Source organism: Anopheles cruzii, chromosome 3, assembly GCF_943734635.1.
Source record: "Anopheles cruzii chromosome 3, idAnoCruzAS_RS32_06, whole genome shotgun sequence".
In the NCBI taxonomy this organism is placed as follows: Eukaryota; Metazoa; Arthropoda; class Insecta; order Diptera; family Culicidae; genus Anopheles; species Anopheles cruzii.
Genome location: NC_069145.1, coordinates 57494967 through 57519301, shown reverse-complemented (window position 1 = coordinate 57519301; position 24335 = coordinate 57494967). Strand labels below are relative to the sequence as shown.

At 47.0% G+C, this 24335-nt stretch overlaps 2 protein-coding genes across 2 annotated transcripts; one reads left to right on the top strand and one right to left on the bottom strand.

Moving 5' to 3' along the window:
- The first annotated feature begins 1342 nt into the window (after positions 1 to 1342).
- LOC128273271 (histone demethylase UTY) lies at positions 1343 to 13104 on the top strand. The gene is made up of 10 exons (XM_053011206.1): positions 1343 to 1451; positions 4878 to 5232; positions 5299 to 5729; positions 5814 to 6022; positions 7895 to 8576; positions 9583 to 10439; positions 10700 to 11286; positions 11389 to 11598; positions 11826 to 11952; positions 12292 to 13104. Exons 1-10 carry the CDS (start codon positions 1358 to 1360, stop codon positions 12700 to 12702), a joined length of 3963 nt encoding a protein of 1320 aa, XP_052867166.1. The 5' UTR covers positions 1343 to 1357; the 3' UTR covers positions 12703 to 13104.
- A 7740-nt stretch (positions 13105 to 20844) lies between these two features.
- Positions 20845 to 22161, bottom strand: LOC128270663 (hatching enzyme 1.2-like). The gene is made up of 5 exons (XM_053008073.1): positions 22053 to 22161; positions 21743 to 21937; positions 21314 to 21631; positions 21097 to 21242; positions 20845 to 21018 (listed from the first exon to the last, which is right to left on the bottom strand). The coding sequence occupies exons 1-5, from the start codon at positions 22159 to 22161 to the stop codon at positions 20845 to 20847; spliced, it is 942 nt and encodes a 313-aa protein (XP_052864033.1).
- Positions 22162 to 24335: the final 2174 nt, after the last annotated feature.

The window sequence follows — 24335 nt, the reverse complement described above, 5'->3', positions numbered from 1 at the left end:
AATTTTACACTGCTTCTTGATGGCGAACAAATACAGTTCAAGCCAAGCAAAAGATGGACAATTTTTATAAAGACTCCGTTCCGTTGGAAACAACAATACATTCTGTCAAATAAGTAACGGGATTTTGTGATTTTAAAGAAAATGCTTTATACGATTTTCGATTTATTTATGGTGCTATGTTGCTACTCATGTCACTCACTTATGTTGAAAATTTCGGCTATTTTGAGTAATCGGTCAATTTTTGGCAGCTGTTTTACTGTGCGTTTGTCTTGGCTCATTGGGGATTTTTTTCTCTTCCAAAAAATGGATGACATAGAATCTTTATCAAATTTTATGTTAAAAACGAAATTAAGAACTCAGACGCCATTGAAATGTTAACTGTGGCTTATGGTGAAGCTTTTAAGACCAAAAGCATTGCTTATCGGTGTTTCAAATTTTTCTCAGTGGGCCGAGAAGATGTGAACGTCGAAAAGCCTACTTTGATCGATTGTGAACAGTTTTGCTTACATTTTTTTTCGATTGCAAGGTCGTGGTGCATCATGAGATGATGCCAACGGATAGAACGGTCAATAACGAATACTACCTGCAAGTTATGCGCGAAGCAATCCGCCACAAACGCAAAACAAAAAATGAAACCCGAAAGTTGCGAAATGTTTTGAACAGACCACGTGTATACGAAATTTAACATCGTTGCTTGTGCGCGAATTTTTGGCCAAAACCTACAAACTAATGATGCCAAAGATACCGTATTCCCCAGATTTGGACCCCTGTGACTGTTTTCCTGGCCTAAAATGGCCTAAATTTTCAGCATAAGTGAGTGACATTTGTAGCAACATAACGCCACAAAAAAATAATTAAAAATCGAATAAGGCATTTTCTTTAAAAACACAAAATCCCGGTACGTATTTGACAGAATGTAAATCATTAGAGCAGCGCTAGAATGACTGTGTGCCTCTTGATGATCTCCATATGTTGATGAATAGCGCCAATTTTGAATTAAAAAAAAGGAATTCTTAGGCCAGGGACTTTCCATCCCATGTGTTATGTTAATACTTTTCCATCGCTTGTCGCGATTTGGGTTGTTCATAAAACGAAGCTCACGTGTGGGCAAAATAAATGCTTCTTCAATCTGTCTGCCAATCTTTGCGCATCTTTTCGTCGATTCTGGATCCACCCTTTTCCGACGCATCTGTCACATATGGGGCCCCTGCCGATTCCGTTAATCGATGTGCGTTCCTATTATTAATCGATTTCTCCGTTATGCTTCTCTTTCAGGGCGATAAAAACATTCCAAAAGCTGCTGTACGTCTGCCCGGACTTTACGCGTGCCAACGAGGTTCACCTGCGCCTGGGGCTTATGCTAAAGGTGAATGCGGATTACGAGCAATCGCTAAAGCACCTGCAGCTGGCCCTCAACGACTCGTCGCCGTGCACCCTCGCCAAACCGGACAGTAAGTAGCTGCATCTGCATTGTATTGGGTCCGCCCATCGGAAGTCTGTCCCCGTTTCCTTCCGTTCCTGTTTCGCGCGCGTATCCTTCAGGCAGCGACCTCGCGTTTCCAATACTCTGCGCGAAGCACACGCGCCTTGGCTTCCTGTCGCACACCCCGTCGTTCACCACACCTGTTGTTGTCCACCCGCGAACTGAGTCGCGCGAGTGTAATGACTTCACTTACCGAAAACACACACCGCAAACCTCGCTCTAATGTGCCGACATTAGACCCAGTGCGGCAGTGGAACTTGGGAGGTGATGTAACTTTGATGACCTGCCTCCAAACGAAAACAGAGAACCTGGTCCCCCTTGTCGCCGTCGTCCAGGTGCGCGTCTTCGGTTTTGGACCCTGTTGCCCTGTTCCTTCATTCCTGTGGCTCGAAAACGCCATTTTGTCTCTTCGTCAGCGTCAGCTGCCGTCAGCTGTTCGGGCCGAGCCCGCCGGCGAGCGCGATCAAAGCGGACGTGAAGAAGGACACCGCTGCTGGTGCTGCTGCTGTTGCTGGCCACCAATCGGCAGCGAAAATGAGGTGAAAATGGAAACCACCGACCAGGGGAATCCGCCGGGGTCGGGACCAGGGGGGTTACGTTCACTTTCACGCGGTGCCCGGGGTAAATCGCGAACATGTGTTGCGATGACAAATTATCCTTTCTGTCCGTTATCTCTCTCTGGCCTGTTGATGTTCGATGCCCTTTTTTTGGACCCCGAATTCTTCCGGAGATCCTGAGCAGCAGAGAAAGGCCCGGCGTTCCGACGACAGGTGCGATTGACCTCTCAAAAGGGCGCAATGAACGCCGCGGGGTCTGCCGACGACACCGCTGTCCGATATATTAGTCCCAGGCCCTGGCTGCAGACGTTACGCCGGGTTGGTGTTCTGTAACAACTTACTTGCGGTTGGTGCAACATTGCACTGCGGGCGGGATAGGAAACCTACCGGGCGAGATCTTCGGTGCACCGCACGGTCGATTTTGTTGTCTAAACTTTTCCGTACGACCTTTCTTTGGGGTAACCCATCGAAAACATTACTTTCCGTGGGGTCCTTATCCCCGTAGGGCAGCAATTTACCTTTCCGGCTCTTAGCTATATTTCGTCGGCCAGTTTTTCGTGCCACGGTAATAATCATAAAACCGTACGTGTAACTTGCTTTTCTTGCTTGCCTTTCAATTAGACACACATTCTCATCATGCTCTCCCATGCGGAACTCGGTACCTGTACCTCGCTGCATCCCGCACACGGGTAGTGCACTTTCTTCGGTACACGGCCGTCAATTTGGAATTGACAGCCGACATGTTTCTTTCCTCGGGCAAGATTAGTGCTTAGCCGGCCAGCATCAATAGCCCCGCACAGAACTGATCCGCGTCTTCCTTCTCCGTTGACCCGTATAATATGGACCGCCGGCCTTTTGTCCCTCTCGCCAACGCGCTGCACTTTATTAGGACCTCCTATAGGAATTGGACCTTCTGAAAAAGATTGAAATCCTGCATCAACCATCCATCATACAAATACACCGAAAAAAAAAACGTTACAAACACAAACTCGTAACACGAAATCGAATGTTCTCGAATGCGATGCTGAACCTTAAATATTATTTGTTGCTCCCTTCACCTTTGGCCGCACAAAAGATGAAAATTCCATCCTCGAGGCGACTATCCTTCGCGCTGTGGTCTTTCCTTCGGCTTTTGGTTGCAGTAGGAAGGTCTCTACGATGCGATCCTGGATCCTGTCAGCTGCTCCTGCTGCTGTTAGGGCCTTTGATTGGTGCATCGAGCGTAAGGGACACGGCTTACGGGGCCTGTAGATCCTTGCTGTGCCTACCTGCCTGCCTGCCCGAAGCTTCTCTCAGTTTCATCTCGTGCGGTGCATCGGCAGGATCACCTTCGTCGCCGGACGGTGTTCCGATCGATCGACATTCCAGTGCACGGGTTGTTAGTGCCGCCGTGGCCCCAGTCTTAATGAAGTGATCACACACAGCACACGACAAACACGACATTCGTGCGGCGGGCGGGTAGGTGTCGTTAGACTCTAATTCACAGCAAACATGCAACGTGCTTAAAATGCACTTAAATGCAAGAAAAGGGGGAGCACCCTCTAAGTTCTTAAGGCCGTTGAGTGAGTGCAAATTAGCAGCAGCGCCCATCATAACGAAAACCCTTCGAACATGGCGCAGTATTTTACACCATTTTATGTAGTTTACCGCCCGATAACCGCCCGGGTGTCGTGCGTTTAAACAATTGGAATTATGCATTTATGCGTGCCGGCGGCAAACTAACACCTCTCGAAGGCGGCGCACCCGTGTGCGGCTCCTTGACTGCGGCAGTTTATTAAAGGAGCATTTCATGGATCTGGCCCCTTTTACACAGTTTTGTTCGCATTTAATGTTTGATTGAACGCGGAACTCCTCCTGTCCTAGGTGTCCTTTTGGGTGAGCAGCAGTGTTGAGGAGAAAATGTCTGCTCAGGTGAAGCGTAATGGTTTGTGTTGATGGAAATGGCCGCGGATAGCAGCAGCAGCGTGGCGGTGGCACCCTCCTTTTTCGGTGGCAAAACACGGGAAAATGCTTATTAATAGTGGGGCACAATTTGTTTTGCATAAACACTCTGATGTCCGTCGTAAAGAACTTAAAAAAGGATCCCATGCCATCAAGAAGGGAACGCCACGATGGGCGATAAAGTGCCACAATTAACTTTGTGGTAAATGTGGGGAAAAGGAGTTACATTAAGTTGTGATTTCGCTTTGGGATTTCACACCCGGCGCAAGCAGTCCAGTGACATCAATGGTTCAATGTGAAGGACCTCACGGTGGTTGATCTTCACGGTCTGTGGAGTCTCGCTGCCTGAAGAATAAACGACGATGCATCGGGCGAGGAACGCTCCTCTCTACACGCCATTCGATGACCGCACAAAAATACATTTTATTTTTGCTAAAAGCACCCTTTTGCGAGGAAGAAGCGGATACGCGGTCGGATCGTAAAAGTGTGAATTATTGCTCGGTTTGGTCATCAAACAAAAATGCATCGCCTTCGCGGGGCACGCCGGCAGGTTTAATGTTTCACTCGCGCCTCTGTATCTGCCGGTTCTCTTCGGGTGATTGTCCTTTGCCTCTCGTCGGATTTGGGAGCGCTGCATTTGCGTCGCAGAGTCGCATTCGGAAGGCGCGACCTGAGCTTGTGTCTGCCGTCCGTCCGTCTGCACGTGAAACTTAATCCCTCACCTGGTGCCGATGACCAGTCGGACAAAACGAGTGCACAACAAATTTACGGCCAATGGCCCGATTTGTGTCACTCGCTGTGTGTTCCGTCTTCGCCCCTCTCGTCACATTCTGAGTCAGTTCCGTAACGAGAGTTCAACAACTAACGATCTTTTTCTCACTCTCTTCTTTGTCCAGTTCGCTTCCATATTGCCCATCTGTATGAGGTGCAGAACAAGTACAAGCCAGCGAAGGAGGCATACGAGCGGCTATTGGCCAACAAGCAGCTGACGGCTTCACTGAAGGCCGACATCTACCGGCAGCTGGGATGGATGTACCACACCGTTGACGTTCTCGGCGACAAAGTGCAGCGGGAACGGCTCGCGATCCACTGCCTGCAGAAGTCGATCGAGGCGGAACCGCGCTCGGGCCAAACCCTGTACCTGCTCGGCCGCTGCTTCGCCGGCATCAACAAGGTGCACGACGCTTTCATTGCCTACCGCAACTCGGTCGAGAAGAGCGAGGGCAACGCGGACACCTGGTGCTCCATCGGGTACGATCAGTGACAGTGGCCAGTGCGCCAAACTACGAACTAATGTGGTTCCACTTCCTTTTGCAGAGTACTCTACCAGCAACAGAACCAGCCTATGGACGCACTGCAGGCCTACATATGTGCCGTGCAGTTAGATAAGTCACACTCGGCCGCCTGGACCAATCTGGGCATACTCTACGAAAGCTGCAACCAGCCGCGCGACGCGTACGCCTGCTTTCGCAACGCGACCATCAATCAGGACCAGCAGCAGGATCGCACCGTGACCGCGTGCGAAAAGGTTACGACCGTGTCCGGCACGAAAACTGGTTCCGGCCAGGGAACGGCAGCAACCACCGGAGGTGGCGGTAGTTCTTCAACGGCTGGAGCAACGCCTGCAGGCGCCACAGGCCAGCAAACACCGGCTTCAGGAGCGACGACACCTTCGGGCTCCACGATATCGTCCACCACAAACCACTCATCGGTTGCCGGGGCAACATCATCGGAAAGCAATAGCGGCGGCGGCGGCGTAACTTCATCGGCGGCACCCAGCGGCACTGTTCCGACACCGATCGCATCTTCCATCGCTGAATCGTCGCTTCAAGCGGCCAGCAGAACGCAAAGCCTCGGACAGCGGATCAAATTTCTCCAGCAGCATCTGGGTAACGCACCTATGCCGAGCATAACGTCCAAGCGGCGGCAGCTACCTTCAATCGAGGAGGCCTGGAATCTGCCCATTTCCAATGAGATGAGCTCGCGACAGCAGCAGACGGCCCAGGCCCAGCAACGGCAGTTCCAAAAAGGCTACGGACAGGTAAATGGACAGCATTTAATATGTGTAGAATGCGGAAAAATGCGTTACAGGAACCATTCTCGGAAACTTTATTCCGTTTAGCGGGGTGGTGAGAGAAATACTCGTACAAAACTTGTGCTGTCAGTTTTTCTATGCCGGCTCTATGCTTACTGACAGCATTATGGCTGCGCCGATGGACACAGCTGGCTGCGTTCCGTTGTACCAAATGAACTGGCTTGAATTGTGTGGCTGAATTCAAAAACATTTGATTTAGGACGGCATCGGCAGCGTGTTTATTCGGATTTAGTTTCACGATTAACACACATCTTCATGGTGCACAATCGCGTTTTTGCATAATAACAAAAACAAATTGAGATTGTCCACATTGACGCAAAAACGATTCGATGAATTGTTCGGAAGCTGTCCCAATTCATCGCCACTTCAATCGTGGCGATGTTATTTGCAGTTAAAAAGTGAACATGTTCATCGGAACTTGGCGCAAAGAGAGCAAATAATTACGTTGAATAATTATGAATAATTTTTCGGAAGTTTGTGTTCGATGAAATTGGAAAACGAACTCAGAACTCACACTCACAGCGGCTTATTGCTGTGGCATTTCCGGCACAGAGGCCCGGATGTAGGCTTTTAGGCCCGATTATCATTCTCTAATTGAGTACTCGAACGTTAGAGTGAACACAGTAAGGGAGAAAGCAAAATACAGCAAGAGAGAAGACAGAAAGTGACAGCTATAGCAAAATGAACTCAAAATGAACGATCGAGTGAACGTTCGAGTTTCATAATAAGGGGGTTTATTTTAAGAAATATGTCTGCGTTCTTATCGGTTCATCGGTGCAACAGTACGCAGCCGTTTCTAACTTGCTTGACAAAACTGCAGTGCCAGTAACTTTCTTGGTAATTCAATCTTTGTGGCTCTCTCACTCTTTATCGGAAACGCATAAGAGTAAGTGAGCCAGCTATCGCAAACGCGTGCTGAGCGCAAAGTCAGGTTCGAAAGTCAGTCAGATTCAGGGACAGAAACTCAGAAATTCGGTGCCAGTCAGAAAAGATATAAAAGGGCGACGCACTCAACCATTTTCATCAATTCAGAATTTCAAAACTTAGACACGGCGTGCCGGTCGACGGTTCGCCGTGCGGCTCTCTGTTGGAGTGACTTTCAGTAGTGTAATTATGTTACTTTAGTTTCGGATTTTAGTTTTTCGCTTAATCTAGCGCTTTCTGCCGTTTGCACCACCACACCACCCGCACAGGACCCGTGCTGCAAAGCCCCAAGGTAGGAGTTTGAAGAAACGTGGTAGTGCCGCGCGGCGCCGGCCATGCGGTTTCCGCGTGGTGTGTGTCGAATAGTGAGGTTATGCGCAGTTCCTCCCGCAGTGTGTCTTCGTCCCTTTGTGACAGTGGGAAATCACGAGGGGGTGGTGGTGGAGCAAAGTTCAACGAACTTGCCGTCGCGAGTTTCTCTCCATTGACCTTGAAACCGGGGGCACAAATTTTTGGCCAGCGCACAATCGGTGAGAGAGCTCCGGGCGTTCAACTCTCTCTCGGCTCGTTCGCCAAGGTTTTTGGCCTCCCCGAAAGGTCAATGTCCGCATTTCGTGTGGTAATTCAGCCGCATTTTATCGATCCGGATTCACTTTCGGTTCTCCACGTGGTAAAATGTGCCGGGCTCACAAAATGCGAGATCAAACCAGAAAATGGCCAGTTTTCGCTAACACCACCTACAAAACGATCTACGGTGGGGCTAGATAGTAGCTGAGCCAACAGTTAGATATTCCATCTTTACAAATATATACTATTGAAGTCTATGTTGTAATGTCCATGAGGTCTGTGATGTAATAATTTTTAAATATGACATTTTTTTTTCTTTTCCACTAGACCGGTCAGTACCACACCGGACAGCAACAGCAGCAGCAGCAAGTAGGCAGCAACAATGGCCTCCCGAACAAGCGGTTCAAGCCGGAGGAGGGTGGTGGGGGAGTGCCAATGCAGGGCGCTGGACGACCTGCGGGGACCGCTGGTGGCCCGCAAGTCGTCCCCTCGTTCTATCTCACCCAACAGCAACTGCAGATGCTGCAGTTGCTGCAGAACCAGAGCAACCTTTCCGCCCAGCAGCAGTCGATGCTGCAAACGCTGATGCACCAGTACCGGATGATGCAGCAACATCAGCAGCAGTTGCGCCTTCAGCAACAACGAAACCAGCACCAGCAGCAGCAGCAGCAACAGCAAGTGGCGTTCCAGAGCCAAGGGCAGGGAATTGGGCCAAACACCTCTCAGCAGCAGCAGCAGCAGCAGCAGTTGGTGGCCGCAGGAAACAAGACGCCCCAGTCCGGCATAGTTCCCCAGACGGCGACCGGGTTCGTGAACGATGGCCACTTTTCACCCGCCACCGGTCAGTCGCAGCAAGCTGCCGGGATGCCGTACAAGTCGGCGGGCGGCACTTACGCGCCGTCCGGCTATCCGCCGGGCTCCGCGGCAGGTTTCACGCAAATTTCTTCGCCCACCGCGAACCACCACCAACAACAACAGCCACAGCAGAACAACAACCAAGCGGATATAGGTAGGTGGTTGTAGGTAGCACACAGAAGTCAACCTGCCGACGATGATGCCAACGTCTCGTTATGAGGAATCCGAAACAGTACATACCTCAATCCTTTTAAACCGTTGGCACACTACGTGTTGCGTTGCGCCGTGAACCGTAATGAGCGATCTTCCTGTAGCTGGGAGTTCCTCTCCGGGACCTCTCATCCACCGTTAGAAAGATCTTTTCACTGGGTTCGTACAGTTTTTTTAGCGGGTCGGGGATACCTAATGAGTCACTATTTTTCAGAATCGAAATTGAAATCATATGGGTCGGGGATGGATACCTCATGAGTCATTACTTTTCAGAATCGAAATTGAAAGCAGTTCGTGATTATTTAGCTAAACAACGATGGAGAAAACTTTTCGGTCGCCCTTAAACATCGCTTGAAGTTGGTGATGTCTCAAATGCTCAAATAGTTGTCAGTTCAATCATGTTTTTAAAGTCGCAATTGGGTGACAGAAATTCCCTAGAAATGTTTTTTTTTGTAACAAATTGGAGTGATGAACATTTACCATGCATATGTGATGGGTTTTCTGTGAATATGAGTAATAATATCGTGAAGTTGTTGTAACCAAGGGTAAGTTCAGCACTTCCGCCTACTACGATGGGGGTTTATTTGGTTAAAAAATGATTCCGGATACTTGGATGGTTTTGAAGACACAGTTCGATGCAAGAATGTCAGGCGTCAATTAAAATGTTGAATCGTTGCGTTTCCGTCATGATCGTATTGTGTAACATACATAGAGTTACGTTGAAGTAAAATGGAATTACCAAAAAAAAACGAAAACGTTTAAAACTTACGATGATTTAGTATTTATATTCTGCAATAATGTTCGGGAAAGATGAAAACGTACGTTAATCAATACGTTTGCGTCTTTTCAAAAAAACAGGAAGAACCAAATTATCAAGTTACGAATTAATATAATTATTATATTATTATGTAATATTCTAATTCCTCATCGTAATTACCTGCTCGGCACAGATCAAGAATTGCAAGCGCTTCTTGCATCGAAGGACGATAAGGCCACGTTTGCGGAAACACTGTTGAAGCAGTTTAGCTCGGAATCGTTGGACATTAAGGATCCGAAGCTTTTGGAACAGCAACCACCGCCTGGCAGTGTCAGTTCTTCGACCACCACCATCGACTCGACCACCACCACCTGCAGCATCACCAGCAACACCAAATCATCACCAATAAAAGCGGAAGCGACGTCTACAACGGCTGCCACTTCCAAGCGGCAGCAGCAACTGGCGAAACACGACATCAAGCTCGAGCCAGTGATTAAGATGGAGATGCTGTGTACCGATTCCCTGCAGGCCAGCGGGGATTACACGATAGCGATGAGCGCGAAAGACATCCGCGAAATGGTGCGAAAGCGTGGCAACAGCAGCAACGCTAGTGGTGGCGACATCAAAGATGTACCCGCCCTCTGCTCGGTACTGGCTGCGGAAGCACCGCCACCCTGCCCACCCGACTGTCCACCGACACGGTTGACCCGAGAACAGCTTCAGCCGCCCACGCCATCCGTTTTTCTCGAGAACAAAAAGGACGCCTTCAGTCCGCAGCTGCAGGAGTTTTGTTTGAAGCACCCGATCGCCGTGGTTCGGCAGCTCGGCGCTGCCCTGAAGCTGGATCTCGGGCTGTTTTCGACCAAGACGCTGGTGGAAGCGAACCCGGACCACAGCGTTGAGGTGCGCACACAGGTGCACCAGTCGCCGGACGAAAACTGGGACGGAAACAAGAACTCGAAGGTTTGGGCGTGTATCTCGCATCGATCGCACACAACGATCGCGAAGTACGCACAGTACCAGGCATCGAGTTTTTCCGACAAAATTAAGGTAAGTGTGTTGTGAGCGCAGCGGAAAATAGTTACCACAACCACCCCCCCGAGGGAGAGGGATATTCTAATGTGATGTTAAATAAATACTATTATACTTTCGTTCTTCTGAATGCAAGTATCTTTGAGGAAACTTTTTTTAAGTAGCTGATTTCACTACAAGACAGACACGTCTCTGTCTTACGATTTTATCATCCTGCGGAATGAGTGCTTTTGACTCCATTGTTGAACGTCGTTTTCAATTTCTTCCGATTCTTCTAGGAGGAGCGCGACAAACTGGCCGGCATCTCGGCCGCATCCACCAACTCCGATTCCGATTCGAAAGATTCGATCTCCAACAGCAGCGGAGCGGGTGGTGGTGGTGGCGGGGCGGGCGGAAGTGGGAATGGCAAGCGAAAAAAGTGCAAAAATGGCAACAAAATGCTACGCTTCGGCACCAACGTCGACCTGTCGGATGAGCGCAAGTGGAAGGCGCAGCTGCAGGAGCTCCAAAAGTTGCCACCGTTTGCCCGCGTCGTTTCGGCCGCAAACATGCTGTCACACGTCGGCCACATGATACTCGGCATGAACACGGTGCAGCTGTACATGAAGGTGCCGGGAAGCCGAACGCCGGGCCACCAGGAGAACAATAATTTCTGCTCGATCAACATCAACATCGGGCCGGGTGACTGCGAGTGGTTTGCGACGCCCGACTCGTACTGGGGCGGCATTCAGGCGTTGTGCGAAAAGAACAACATCAACTACCTGCACGGTTCGTGGTGGCCCGCACTTGAGGATCTGTACGCGGAGAACATCCCCGTCTATCGATTCACGCAGCGTCCCGGCGATCTGGTGTGGGTTAATGCTGGGTAGGTTTTTTTTGGTTGATTCAGTCACAATCGATGAGATTTTATGAGGATAAAGATTAACAACGACGCCATCACACTTTAATTTCGTCGTCCAACACACAGCTGTGTCCATTGGGTGCAAGCCATCGGTTGGTGTAACAACATTGCGTGGAACGTGGGACCACTGACGGGCCGACAGTTCCAGCTAGCGGTCGAACGGTACGAGTGGAACAAACTGGAAAGCTACAAGAGCATTGTGCCGATGGTGCACCTCAGCTGGAACCTGGCTCGCAACATCAAGGTTTCCGATCCGAAACTGTTCGAAGCGATCAAGTACGTATTACTCCGTGTGAGATATTGTGGCCGCCGCGTTTTAGGATTCGAAAATTTTTGAATGATGAGTAACAAAAACATTAAACTTTCGTTCTGCCGAAACTGTTGTGTAGAGAAGTTTTTGAAATTGCACTGACAAAAGCACTATCCGTTTCCTGCCGGGCGAACAGAGTAAAGTGTAACGAATGTAGTATGATTGAACGTTGTTTTCTTAACATTCTTCACAGAACCTGTCTGATGCAGACGATGAAGCATTGCATGCAAATCTTGGAATACGTAAAATCACTTAATGTCGAGGTGCGGTTTCATGGACGCGGCAAGAACGAAGCGTCGCACTACTGCGGACAGTGTGAGGTAAGTGAGCTTCCTTCTCTTATGATAATCGTGGCGCAAACTTGCAGGAACGATAAATTTTTTCGGCTCATTCGCTGCGTTTAGATTTCCATCCATTAGTTGTGGCACTGTATAAGCTAACATTCAAGGAAAATGGCAACTTTTCTCGCCCTTTCCTGGCCATATATGCCGGTGCTAGAGCAATTTCGACTTTCAAAGGCGTTCCAGATCTGTATCGCTACAGATTCGTTCTGGGTGCAAGAAATTCAAACACTGACCTTAACCATTGTATTTGTTTTCACAAAACTCGCTCAATGCTATACGTCAATTTTAATGTTACTTTTCTTCTGCGTTTCACAGGTGGAAGTGTTCAATATCCTTTTCATCCGCGAGCAGGAGAAACGGCACATCGTGCATTGCATGGGCTGTGCCCGGAAACAGTCACCAACGCTTCAAGGTTTCGTCTGCCTCGAGGAGTACAAGCTGGCTGAGTTGATGCAGGTGTATGATGCGTTTGTGCTTCACACAACGCCACCACCATCACAGTCTCAGCAACAGTCCCCGCAGCAGCAAACGGTGGCCGGCTGTGCGTCCTCGTCGCAATCTTCTCCGACTTTGGGGGCGCCAGTGACGGGCAGTAGTTCTGTTAGTTCATCAAGCACGATCAGCGCGGGGGTCACGGCCACGACGTGTGCCGGTGGTTCCATGATCGGTGCAGGATCCGGTGCTTCGTCTGGCTCGGTTCCGGTTGTTCCGTCGGTTGCATCGTAGAGCGCCAGCGTTGCCACTAACTGGCCTTAGCACTTCGCATAGCTTGTGTCGTCGTCCCACCATGCGATCCTCATCGTTCCTGCACCAAACTGGTCACAGAAGGTCCGTACCAAAAAGAGAGAGAGGTTTGACGGCAACAATGACTCCTCCAACATCACCACCGACGACGGTCGCCCAGCGGCACAATAACGACTTCGACCATTTGTTTGCTCTGAGTCACAATGTGTGTCGTATTTGGCGGTAGAACCGGTGGTGATGTGTTCTCGTTGTTGCCGGGTAACTTTAGTTTTAATTTAGTTCAATTATTACACACACCAACAAGCGACAGAAACTAGGAACACGGGATGGGGTGTCACTTTCGCAAAATACATCCCGCCGGCAAAATATATAGAAAGAAGAGAATACACACAAGCAGAGTGAAGCAAGTAACCGTGTCAGGGTTTGTTTATGTTTCACTTTCGGTTGTTTGTGGAGGAATCGATCGGCGTTAGAAGGGAGCGTCACGGAAAGAAGCAGTATTGTCAACTTGTTGTCTGCTTGCTGCTCCGAATCAAAGTTAAAATTATTATGAACTATATATTCCATTTTCCCTCACAGGAATGTAAGTATTGTGAGGAAAATAATGTACATAGAGAAGCATGAAAGCAGTAAGTGCTGGATGCTTTACAAGCCTGAAATGAACAGTGAACAGTAATGGTAAGACGAGTATTGTGAACGTATTTTGTGTTTGCAGCTCCGAAGTTAAGTTAGAAGTAGTATGAACTGTATATTGGTTTTTCCTCCCTGGAATGTAACTATTCCGAGGTGTAATAATGTAAAATGAAAAGCACCAAAGCAAATGCTTGGATGCTTTATAAACCTGATATATCATAACGTAGCAGTAGGTGGCAGTAGACAACATAGACGGTGACGAGCGGAGTAAGTAGATGGACAGCAAGAAAGGAAGGGCAAAACAGAGCTGGACCGGCAGGTAGAACTAGGAATATTCATTGTAGGGGACACTAGAAGAAACGCATAGAAACGAAATACTAGCCAAAAGAGAACGAAGAGAATGTAAGCTGAACGCCATTTCCCTTATTTTCATCTTTTTTATGTAAGCTAAGCCCTACGGGGAAAAATATGAAATGAATGTGCAAATGAATGAACTGAGGCCCGTTCGCTCGTCCACCGGGTTCTCTTCTGTACTGTGTATAACTTGTAACGTATTAAGTAGTTAATTTATTGAATCCACGAACAACGGCTTACTACAAAAAGTCTGGGATATAATGGAATGGAATAGATTTCACCTTTCGCATCAGATTTTTATAAAAAATGATTGTCGTTATTTTTTTAACCTATTTCCTACTTCTGTTCGAAGACCCCCCCCAACATAGTGACAAATGATAAACGCCACAAATGTTCAACATCAGCCAAAACCTCCCGTCCTTGCTGAACCTGAAAAAACAAGCTGGAAAAGCTCGAAACAGAGCGACGAATAGAATAGAGGTAGACAATTTAAGAGCACGGCACGCGAATCATTCAGATTCATAGATGGACGAAGCTATGTTTTTTGGCAGTTCAATGATTTGCATTAAGATTAATGCACTTCGAAACCACCTTTTCCTTTGTGGGAACTGATTGAACGCGGGGGTCGGACGTGTATCAAACGTCATCTGAAATGCTTTCTTGTTTTTTTTACGATCAGTCTCAATCCGTTGGTCGCAAGGATACGTTCGTCGCGAGTACTTTGGCCGAGAGTGTGTGTGTGTGTGTCTATGTGTGTGCGTGGTGAGCATAAGTCGATTCGTTGATTATAGCAACGGTGCTTCAAGTTAGCAACTTCATCTGTACGACCCGCTTATCAAAAATTTTAATCAACACAACAGTTAGAAAAAAGAATCTTTATTTTCATTAGTTGTTGAAAATTTTACTTTGTGAGAGCCGACATTATCCATGGGAACATTATGGGTGAAATTTCAAAATCTTTGTAAAAGTAAAAGGCAAAATATTTCACTGAAAGCACTCACCGTATAGTAGAACTCCAATATGACAACGCAGGAGGCTGCATAGCAACGTCATAATTGACCCAATCAGGGAGCAGACTTTTTTGGGCACACTTGGACCGGCAACGACACCAGAAACCAGCGTTCCACCAATCATGACATACAGACGTTCTAGCGTTGTGATTGAATCAATTAGGTCGCAGCCTTTTCAAGCGTTTAATCGGAGTTTCACTGTACACAAGAAAAAAAAAAGGAATATAGTAGACTTAGGAAAACGCAGAAAAAAACACATCGTAACAACAAATAATCCTCAGGGCTAACCTAACCTAAACAGCAAACCAGAATCACCGAACGATTAATGTTAATGTCACACGGCTCACCACATAACGCTTGTAACTCCAATATTTGTACATTAACGACAGATAGGGACGGAGACAGATATAAATGACCGAAGAGATAGGATTTTGGTAGATTTTCCGATTTTGCTCGAAAACATGACGACTCATAAGGGGGCAGATGACGATTTTCATATGAGGGCGATAGTAACGGGCAAGTTAACATTTTTTGATAACACTATTACAATGCAAAATAACGGTGAAGTGAAATGTTGATGGAGAAAGGGGCACGCGAACGAGATGATGTGGAAAATAGGGCTTACGATTTATGCGCAGAGCTAATGACCACAGTTGCCTTGCTATCGAGTGTTGCTAAGGAACAAGAGGTGAAGAAAGAGAGTGAAAGAGAAACGAGTAAGAGAGGACAATTTATTTGACCAACACTCAATGCATCCTTGATTCAGGGATTTTGTCGAATCAACAAGAGCCACCTCGAAAGTGTCGATTTTCAAATGATATTCCCAAATCTTTTTTATCGAATTTTTTATGTAAAACAAATGAAAGGGGTGTTGAATTTGAATGAAATGATCTCAAAAAGATTGCCGCGAGAGTGAGAGAGTGCGAAACAATCACTAAGAGGCGTCATCGTTGCGTTTCTGTCCGGTTACCCAACACGTCTTTCATGTATAGTTTCATGGTTTACGTTTACAAATGGTTCAACAAATGTAAAATCTAGACCCTCAAACCGTGGAACACACACAGAGCCCCCTCAACGAGTTCAAGCGTGGCGTTCTTTCGTTCTCGTTTAGTTAATTTTACTCTTTTGATTAGTCGAATTCCTCCCAGGTTCGTGAACTTAGGGAATATTAGGATGGTAGAAGAGCGTAATATAGTTACAAATCGTTTTGGTGCTTCAAAAAGAGAGAGAAACTGTATGTGTATGTATGCGTGTGTGTGCGTAGCATTGTTTGTTAGGTTATGGTGGCGTGTGAGTGGACTATGTTTAGTTTGTTCTCTTTAATTTAAGCTTTTATGAGCAACAACCAATGGTGTTCGTTTGTCACGCATCGAAAAGAAAATAATACTGTACATATAGGCCAGAAGAACAAAGCAACTACGTGTGTGAAAAGAGCTATATTTTGTGTGGCGCTCGACAGTGTCCATGTATTTGTGCGCCACACAAAACCTCTACCAACCTCTTGTGTACACGAGAAATGGATGGAACCTCTTTGTTTTTATCCACATTTCTGTGCGAGGACTCTTCACCAAGTTCTACTGTAGATCGCTTAGGAGTACGAGGAGAGTTGGTGAAGACAGTAGGATTACAACACAAAGCGAGCAATGGAAAGCAGGGAACGGAAGTTGGATGTATATTTGCGAATTATTAAACACATATTTTAATAGCATGGTGCGCGGAGAGAGCACCGATTGATGGCCACCGAGTGGCACACTATGTGTAGAGAAGGTATTCGCCTCGCCACTGATATTTCCGATTCTGTGGCGAGGGACATAACATTTTATTCTACTTTTAGGGGGCATCCTTTCCTCTGCAAAAGTAGCGCATTGATGAAATGCGCTCGTAAGTGATCATTTCTTCCGACAGGCGGTAAAGATCTGATCGGAATGTGTTGTGCTCCGATACTTCTGATACTATCTATTTTACTCCTTTATCATTTTTCCATTATACGACCATGCACTTGGAGAAATGGAGTTTATTTAGGAACAGTAACATAAGTTGTCTGCCCGCACGCGAGGCGGCCACGGACGATTGATGGATGGAATCGAAATCAACCGATACGCATCCTTCAGTGGTCCGGCTGCATCCAATGCAGCGTGCCAACCGCGGTGCACCAACTGCCGCTACTGTGCCCTCATCTTTCATCCACACCAGCCAATCACCCTAGCACACCCCCAGCCCACATGACTGACTGATGGGGGCGAGTGATCAGCCAGGGACTTGGCGATTGAAAATGTCATCCTCTCGCAGCACAACGTTTGCCCGAGAAGGCAGCACCAATATTGTTTTATGATTTTTTTTTGCTCCGTAATGTTTTTACGGTAAATTATGTGCAATTTTCTTGTATAGTTTGGAGAACATCGTGCTTAGTATCCGGAAAAAGAGAGAGAAGTCACGTTTTTCGCTGGATTTATTAATATGCACGATCATATTATGATGCCTGGTTCAAGTTAAAAATCATGCAAAGAGCAACGAACATCTTTTACCAAGCCGAAGCCAGCAGAGAACAACCGCATTGTCATCATCTTTCATCACTCAAAATTTCCAATGCCGAAACAAAAATCATCCCTCGTACAACAAACACACCTTTATGAACACACGAACACACAATGTCGTTAAATGTTATCAAAATTCAAAAAATTATCATCCCTTTGGGTTTACTCTATACAACTTTGTTGCCTGCAGGCAACAAGTAGTGAACAGAAGAGCTAGATGGAATTGGTATATTCCGTCCGACAACAAGTTACACTCTGCTGGAACACGAACAAGCAAAAGCAACACAACACCACGCGGTGGGTTTGAAGTTTCCTTTTCTTTTGTGGATTCCTCTTGACGAGGAAATCTTTCTGTTTTGGGGGTTTGTACGATGGTGATAAAGAGTGAAGGAGGTTATGGGTGAACGAGCGCGCACGTCGTCGGTCGTGTTCGGCGGGATATTCGGAGCAAATTGGAGCCGCAGCAAAGCACTTACCAATGCATTAAACATAAACCGGAAGAAGAAAGGTACAACCATTGCTCTACAGCATTGACAAAAATGTGAATAATATAAAATTACGAATATGGACAAGCAAAAGCCATCCACAAAATTGCAAAATATATGGAATCGTGAACCAGTCGATCACTGCCAACATAAGCATCGGGGCACGCGAACTAATGTCCTTACGGCGTGAGGGATGGGGTGTGGAAGCGCCAGAGTTGGGGGCACTAGTTCCCGTGTGTACGGTCAAAAAGTAATCAATCGTGTATGAAAACCGAGAGAAAGCGGAAGAAGTGAGTGCGCGAAAGAGATTGTACAGAAAGCAAGAATTGAATATTACCGTTTTTTTTTTTAACTATTATTCTGTCACTGAACAGAAAGACGCGGGATGTGTATGTGTAAGGCGTGTGCTCGATGACGTGGGGAAGTAATGGTCTCGACGGAACGAGCGCTCTTCGGCATCCTCTGCCGGAAGCGGTTGTACAGAAGGTTTTTGCGAAGCGGTTGGAAACGAGGGAAGAGCATATATATGGTAGAGCAAATTTAGCGAATGGTTGTCTAAAGCTCTTGGGTAGAACTGTATAAAGTAAACCAATTTAATTCTAACTTCTTATTCTTAAAACATTATTAGAGCCCATATCATACGACATTTGATTGGATATAAGCTAAAGTGAAAAAATGAAAACACAACAAACTCAATTGGAAAATACACTTCATTCAGCTAAAAAACACGTCCGTCTATTTTATGTTCTTGTTCTTTCATTTCAAGCGTTCCCACAAACCCCCCGATCACAGGCGCCACTACTCACCACCAACGTTGTCTTTTTAGCGTAACAATGTAGCAGGACCTTTCCTTGAATGCCCGGCCCCCAAAATTTTACATCTGTCGCCGGAAAAATGTCGGTTATTGGTCCATTGTCATCGCCTGAATCGCCTAATTGTCATGCGATTGAAAACGCGTGCATTGGAAGAAATGATGGCAATTAAAGATGCACTATCGACCAACGGGAAACCATGTCTTTCAGTGGGAGTGAGAATTTTTGTGGGCGAGCACCAAGAGGAGCACCGCGTGTATTGATATACTTTCGTAAGGCTTACAAGTTTACCAACCAATAGCAAAGCTTACGAGCTACTTTATTTACAGGGAATCTACCTTTGTTCTAAATGATAGTAACGCAACACAACTTTGAGGGATTTCGTTGATCGGATTAAGTTCGTCGAAAACTTTAAGCGGTTTCTAAATACGTACCACGCAACGGCTTCTTCGATCGGGCCCTTTTCGAAGTGTCGTTTGTGCGTGGTGTTCGAGTTGATGTTTGATGTTTTCGCCCTTTTTGTACTTGCATATTGCATCTGTGACGAAGAGAATCATTATCCAAACAAAACAATGAAAATACCTCAGATTGTGAAACACAGGATTCGATACACAAACCAAACCACATCAAGCAAACAGACACACACACACACACACACACATACACACATAAATATGTATGCATTCACATCGCAAAATGCACTTTGCTAAGAGAAAGGCTAAAGTGTGGTGGAACTGTGACACGACGCAAGAAAATGGAGGGTATGAAATTTGCGAATCAATTACTGGATAATTCCAACGCTGTTGTTTTGAAAAGTGGTTGCCCGAAAAAAAGGTAAAGAAATTAGTAATAACAATTCAAGCATTCCACCGATGACTTTGCGGGGTGGTTAGTTACTCACAAAAATAGACTTTCGAATACTAAATCTCACTCGGCATTAGATAATGTAACATACGCAAAGGAATATTTATGAACAAGGTAATGATATCCACGTAACAGTAATAAGTATTTGTATCAGACAAAGCCAAACGTATGGAAAGATAAATTACCCAAGCAACCCTCGGTGCGCGGCGAGCATCCAAAACAGGGGCTTGAGACATTGAGTTGAGTGCAAACGTGAAAGAGGAACACTAGTGAGAGTTACAGTTTATCTTTTTCTTTTCGAAGCCGCAAACACAGTTCAGTCCCAGTTATACGGGACCACCAAGTCGCAGCCAAGACACTCACGAGCAGAGCTGTAAAAAGATAACGTAAGCTTAGGAAACGGCGAAACGTGAATCGATTTTCGAAATATGAAAATAAAAGAAACAAGAAAAACCTCATGAAAAATAGTGACGCAAGTATGCGTAGCAGTGCTCTTGTAGGATTTATTTAAAGAAAATAACATTTGAAATCTTGTATGGATACCAATAAACAGCAAATGAAAAAATCTATCAGAAAGGGGATACTTTTTGCTGTGCATGATCCGGTTTGCTTCTTATCCGGTGGGGAAGGACTCTCTGCGTGGACAACATTGATACGAAACGTGCCAGAAACACATACATACACACACACACGCGAACCACACGTACCCACAAGCAACGGGCTAATTGTCCCCAAACACATGTCAACACAGGCCATGGATCGTGTTCGTTTACTCTTTAGTTCAGTTAGAATGTCTGGGGATTTTAAGTGTCCAATGGGGAACGGGACTTATTATGTGCACTGTGCACCACAAATTATTTATTTATCAAAAAGGGGTTTTGTTTGTTAAAAAATGTGGAGAACATTGTTGTTCTCTGCGAACCGGTTCCGAATGCGATTCTACCTTTAACAGTTTTGTGTTTACTTCTTCGATTTCAATTGGCAATATTTTGCTGTAGTTTGTGAACAATAAAGTAATTGCATAAGCTAAATTGGGTGGACGACGGTTTGTAAAATGTGAATAATCTTCAAACAAATGAAACGGATAAACAATAAAAACAAAGCGAAATGCTTCAAAATAATCAGCCGTGCCGTATATGCTTTGTTCTTTTGACCAAATTATGCAGTATGATTTTTTAACATTTTAATTAATGTACCCTACACAGTAACTCCGAAGCGATCGAACTCCGATTTGTTTCTTGCACAACTAGACCGGAATGATTGATGTGCTTTTAGTTTTAATTTTGAGTAAGTTTTACGGTAAACTGCTACTAAACAACGTGTCTTACCGTCGGCAACAGCGGTCCATGACAAAAAGTACAGTTCCTCTAGTTGTAACGGCCAAAACTGAAACGTTTCAGATCGTTACGGATGGTCCCGGAAGCATCGATCGTCAGAAAGAAGACCTGGAATAACTTAGGATGCGACTTGCTTTGCTGGTGATGAAGGGAAGTAAAGAAAAGGCACCGTCGCCACTGGAGCTTCCCTGGCAGTACCGATACTTGACGGATTCAATGTCCGGTGCGGTGAGCCTGTCGCTGCCAAAATCGTCTTTCGCGTACGGTCTCTACCAGATCAGACATGAAATTAAGAAAGTGTTGCCAATTTTTCCGTTCCGTTATGAGGGGCACCTGCAAGTACCTACAAGGTTGAACAGCACTTGCTTCCGGCCATCAACCGATCCGGCAGTTTTGCTGTAGTGCATGATGCTGCCATAGTTGTACGAGATGTTGTACGTCGTCGTGCTGCCATCGACATCCTTGCCGAAGTTAATGGCAAAAAAGTTGCCAGCTTAAACGAAACAAGCAAACATCGGGTTTAGAGTTCCTCGAAGACATCGGAAAAGCTCAAGCTGCACCCACTTTGATATTGCCGTGCGAGGGCACTGCGGTCAATGTGGATGTACTCATCCCGGTCGGCGCGGCTCACTTCGTGCAGGAAGCCGAGCACGTGCATCATCTCGTGGACGGGTGTCCCACCGTACAGACAGTTCGGGGTCTGCAGGTTCAGCAGGTTCTGGCCGTTATTCTCCCGGCGGCCGATCGACGCGAAGCAGCCGGTCTCACGGTTCGTGATCGTCACGTAGTAAGGAGTTTGCGGTGTTCGTGGCACGAACCGAACGCACGTTTGCCTGTGAAACTCGTCCATCGCTTTCTCGATCATGTAGATCTCGTTTGGTTCTGTGGGATGTAGATAAGGAGTTCCATTTTTTGTATCTTAAATCATCCTCTGGTACTCAATCTAGATGCCTTTTAGTGTTGAATCTAAACGCTGCCAGAATCCCTACTTACTGAACGTATCGGGAGCGAAGTAGTACGGCACGACTCCGTTGGGCCACAAGCTGGACGGAAACTTGTTGGAGAGCGACACTCGATCGACACTCTGTTGCTCCGGCAGCATGATATCGCCCTGGTAGTAGTACCCGAACCCTAGTTCGTGCGGTCGACGGTGATCGTGGCGACCGTCGTAACGTTGGACAAGTCTTCCTATGACGATTGGAACGTCGACAACGATTAAATTGCGTTGGCCTTGTGACCTTGCTTCGAGCGAAATGCTGACCGTGGCGTAGAGGTCAGGTCGGTTGACACAGAGCCCACTTACCTACTTCGGGGCTTTCCGAGTGATACCTTGGAAACGAAGTGCGCGCAAAGACGCCCAGAAGCATGGACCCGCAATAGCAGATCACCAGCAACGTCCCCGGCAGCGCCATGTTTGACCGATGTTTAGGTGCGCAGGTTGCTAATCTGCCACTGGTGGTCCACTGTCCGGCGGTACTGATTGACGGTGAACGACTAGTGAGTCCGCTACATGAAGTGTTACGTATTTATATGAACCCTTTCAGTGACACATGATCAACAGAGACAGAGAGGTACCCTGCGGTGGCAGCAGCAAAGGAAATGATCTTCAAGCGGTGGCGAGCGGATGGTGAGCTTGTTGAAGTTGTTTTTGTCTCGATTCGATAGGGTCCATTACGGCGGGAATTGCGCTCATGATTTCCATGGAATACGGGCAGCTCCCATTTTCCATCCATGTTCGGTGGCTTTCATGGTACGTACAGTAACGTACTAATAAATGGCTACGACATGCCATTTCAATTCCTCCGGCTTTCCGTCTTCGGCTGTTATTGGGACAACTTAGTGTAAAGGGTACTATATAGTACTTTATCTTCTCTAAATCCAGAAACGCCGCATCAGAAGTTACAAAACGTAACTTAACAGCGCCATCGCTAGACACTGTGCGCAACGCTCAAGGAAACTCGCTGTCGGAGACGCCCGATTCTGGGAGACGGAGAAAATGTACCCACTCATTACTCACTTAACGCCGTACAGAAGCTGTCCCTCTAGGCTCTGGCGGTGGTTTCGATGCTTCTCGGCATGCTGATATCTAAATCGGATTTTGCGTTTCGTTGACGGTTTAATGGACACGGTTCTGCACTGGTCCACGTAATACTTCCGGATCGGTTGGTGCGGCTGCTAGTGACCGTAATCGATGTAACAACAACGGTGGCCACCTATTATCTAATAGGCTTGATGTGAAGTTCGCTATCGATGCAATGGCAGGGTCCGTTGGTGGTGAGCCGGATCGCACGTGGGGTCGATCGCAGACGAAGACAGAATATTTGGTACACACGCATTGCCAATATTCACATGGCAATAGTTCTTGGCTATGGATGGATGAATGCATTTTAAATGAAAATGTCATTGTATTAAATTGTGCTTTTACTTTGGATGTATCTTGTTCAGTTGCATTTCGTGTTTGATAATCACAGAACCATCGCTCAAATGTGACACCACAATACAGGGGTCCCCTCGGACCCGTCAGGAGTTTACCATAACTAGTTTCCGTTTCGGTGAACCTTTTTGGTAAAAGCCAGACGATAAGCGTAGTGATAAATGAACCTTCCGCTGCAAGTGCATCGACGACGTTAGCTCGTATTTTAGTTACCCACCGTGACGTTGGGTGGCTTTTTCGACTGGCTTGCTGGATGGATAAGCCTGCCTTTGGGCCTACCTATAAAATACATTCCTGTGCGGCCAAACGGTATAGTTCGAATCGCCTTCCCGAAAGTAAACGTGGTAGCGAACATGCTCAGCACTCAGCTCAAACTTGCCGCCCTGATCCTGGCCCTTGGCTTGGTGCCATTGGTGATGGCAGTGGATTTATCGAACTACACCAAACCGAGTGTGGAAGTCGGTAAGACCTCCTATTCACCTACGTTATATTGGGATCGCCGCCGGTCGATCGCTAAGTGTCCGTTTCTTTGCAGGGGAGCGACTGAAACAGTTCAAACCAAAAGGCCACAACGACTACATCGGCTATGCGCATGAGTATGGCTTTGGGCACTACTACGAGGGAGACATTCTGTTGCGGCCAGAGGGAACGGGTCGTGTTGCTCTTGGGAAGCAGTTTATGATTGAGATGTGGCCAGCAGGAGTCGTCCCGTACGTCATCAAAGCAGACTTCAGTAAGCATCCCACCACTGGGGAAAGATGGTCTCTTTTAAAGTCAATTTTTTTTGTGGCTTCCACAGAACCCTCTGAGCTGCGGACACTGCAGGCCGCCTTTGACCAGTACCACGAGAAGACGTGCGTCCGCTTCGTACCTCGCACGACGGAGCTGTTCTACGTGACGATAACGAACCGCCCCGAAGGTTGCTACTCCTACGTTGGCCGGAATCCGTCCAACCAGTACAACAACATCAATCTGCAGACCCCGGCGTGTATGGAGAGCGTTGGTACACCGGTCCACGAAATGATGCACGCATTGGGATTCTTCCACGAGTTCACGCGGCCCGACCGGGACGAGTACGTGAAGTTGCACGTCGAGAACCTTCGCCCAGAGTACCAAAGTAAGTACCGATAGACGCGGGCGAGCGGGCCACTG

What these genes read in the sequence shown, in the direction of transcription:
- LOC128270663 (XM_053008073.1), bottom strand. Translation starts at nt 22,161, where the DNA reads ATGGCGCTGCCGGGGACGTTGCTGGTGATCTGCTATTGCGGGTCCATG. An exon ending in CTTCGCTCCCGATACGTTCA is followed by an intron (nt 21,632 to 21,742) that starts GTAAGTAGGGAT and finishes TACATCCCACAG; the next exon opens with AACCAAACGAGATCTACATG. An exon ending in CCTCGCACGGCAATATCAAA is followed by an intron (nt 21,243 to 21,313) that starts GTGGGTGCAGCT and finishes GTTTCGTTTAAG; the next exon opens with CTGGCAACTTTTTTGCCATT.
- LOC128273271 (XM_053011206.1), top strand. Translation starts at nt 1,358, where the DNA reads ATGCTAAAGGTGAATGCGGATTACGAGCAATCGCTAAAGCACCTGCAG. An exon ending in AAACTGTTCGAAGCGATCAA is followed by an intron (nt 11,599 to 11,825) that starts GTACGTATTACT and finishes CATTCTTCACAG; the next exon opens with AACCTGTCTGATGCAGACGA. An exon ending in ACTACTGCGGACAGTGTGAG is followed by an intron (nt 11,953 to 12,291) that starts GTAAGTGAGCTT and finishes TGCGTTTCACAG; the next exon opens with GTGGAAGTGTTCAATATCCT.